This window comes from Sphaeroforma arctica (assembly GCF_001186125.1).
Source record: "Sphaeroforma arctica JP610 unplaced genomic scaffold supercont1.7830, whole genome shotgun sequence".
Lineage (NCBI taxonomy): Eukaryota > Ichthyosporea > Ichthyophonida > Sphaeroforma > Sphaeroforma arctica.
The window spans coordinates 1-1,322 of NW_014032728.1; the positions used below are offsets into that span (position 1 = coordinate 1).

Here is a 1,322-nt window from a genome sequence, read left to right on the forward strand (position 1 = left end):
TGGTCCGATATGGGGAGTGCGTTGAAAGACTATCAAATCAACTACACCGTTGAGAATTACAACAAATCATTTGAACCAATGCATGCATAAGCGTGTGTGTGAGAGAGAGGGAGATTGAAAAAATCATATTCAATCTTTTTGTTGTTTATATGTCTATATTGTGTATGGTTTATAGAGCGGATTATGTGGTGGTGATCTGCTATTGCATGGGTTCTCTTCCAATTTACCATCGTATATCGGCCCCCCTGTGCCGCATACTTGTTTTTTTTTTATTGTGTGGGTAGATATAAAGTGCACCTGATCGCTATTTACCCTTCGCCAACAACAACACAGTGCCTCACCCCTCAATCGCCCGTTAGTATCCTAATCCCATACTTTGGTATCGTCGCCTAGTAGGGTTTGTATTTGCCTGCGCTTCTTCCGTTAGTCAAATGTGAAAACAACGGTCTTCGATAGCCCGCCCCCCCCAAAAAAAACCCCCCATGAGTCTCCAGACTTTCCTTTGTTAGTACATTGATGTTAAAACACTATACCTGAACTGTCTAATTACCAGTGATGAAGCTGTGTGGGGTTGGTTGTATATCACTGGTAAGATTGGCGTGCCTTTAGAGACACGCTGTATTAACAAAGCCCCCCGCACTGTGGTGCATCCATGTGTTGCTAGGTGACTCGCAGGATGTGTATTCCGGTGCGGACAACAGTCCCGAGTAGGCGTGTGCAGTTAGACAGTCTTAGTGTGGGGTGGCTTGTGCATGGGACTGTGCTGCAGTATTCACCTTGGCTACTCGAGCATTGACCTGGTTGTGTCTCTGCGTGTGTGTAGCTAGACAGACTTAGTGTGGGGTGGCTTATGCATGGGACTGTGCTGCAGTATCCCCATTGGCTACTCGAGCATTGACCTGGTTGTGCCTCTGCATGCACTGCGCTTTAGATTAATCGCCGAAGCGAATGCCATAGAAGACACATTCTACTACCTGGTGAAAGCGCTGGACCGCGACTCCATTGATTTCGATCATTATCTGAAGGTACGTCCAACCCGTTGAGCGAACACCCGTTGACGTGCTTTAGTCATTAGGCACTTAAGTTTAGTAGAGAGCCACTTGAGTACGATGCTATGCTTCGCATGCTGAAAGTGGGCTGTAGATATACTACAGCAGTGTAGGGATGTTTGTCTGAACTGTGACTACTTCAAGACCGACAACGCCTATGTATACTCATGGAGACGATGTGTCTACAATGAGGGTACTTATTGTCAAGGCGTCCAGAAGAGACTATCTCTCTATTTCTCTCTTCACATGTATAATGCCTCTGTGCATGTTTAA

At 46.0% G+C, this 1,322-nt stretch overlaps 1 protein-coding gene across 1 annotated transcript; it reads left to right on the forward strand.

Moving 5' to 3' along the window:
- Positions 1 to 854: 854 nt before the first annotated feature.
- SARC_16330 (hypothetical protein) lies at positions 855 to 1,025 on the forward strand (the record flags this gene model as incomplete). Its single annotated transcript, XM_014289563.1, has 1 exon — positions 855 to 1,025. A coding segment is annotated over one exon (171 nt), but the record flags the coding sequence as incomplete, so codon positions are not given.
- Positions 1,026 to 1,322: the final 297 nt, after the last annotated feature.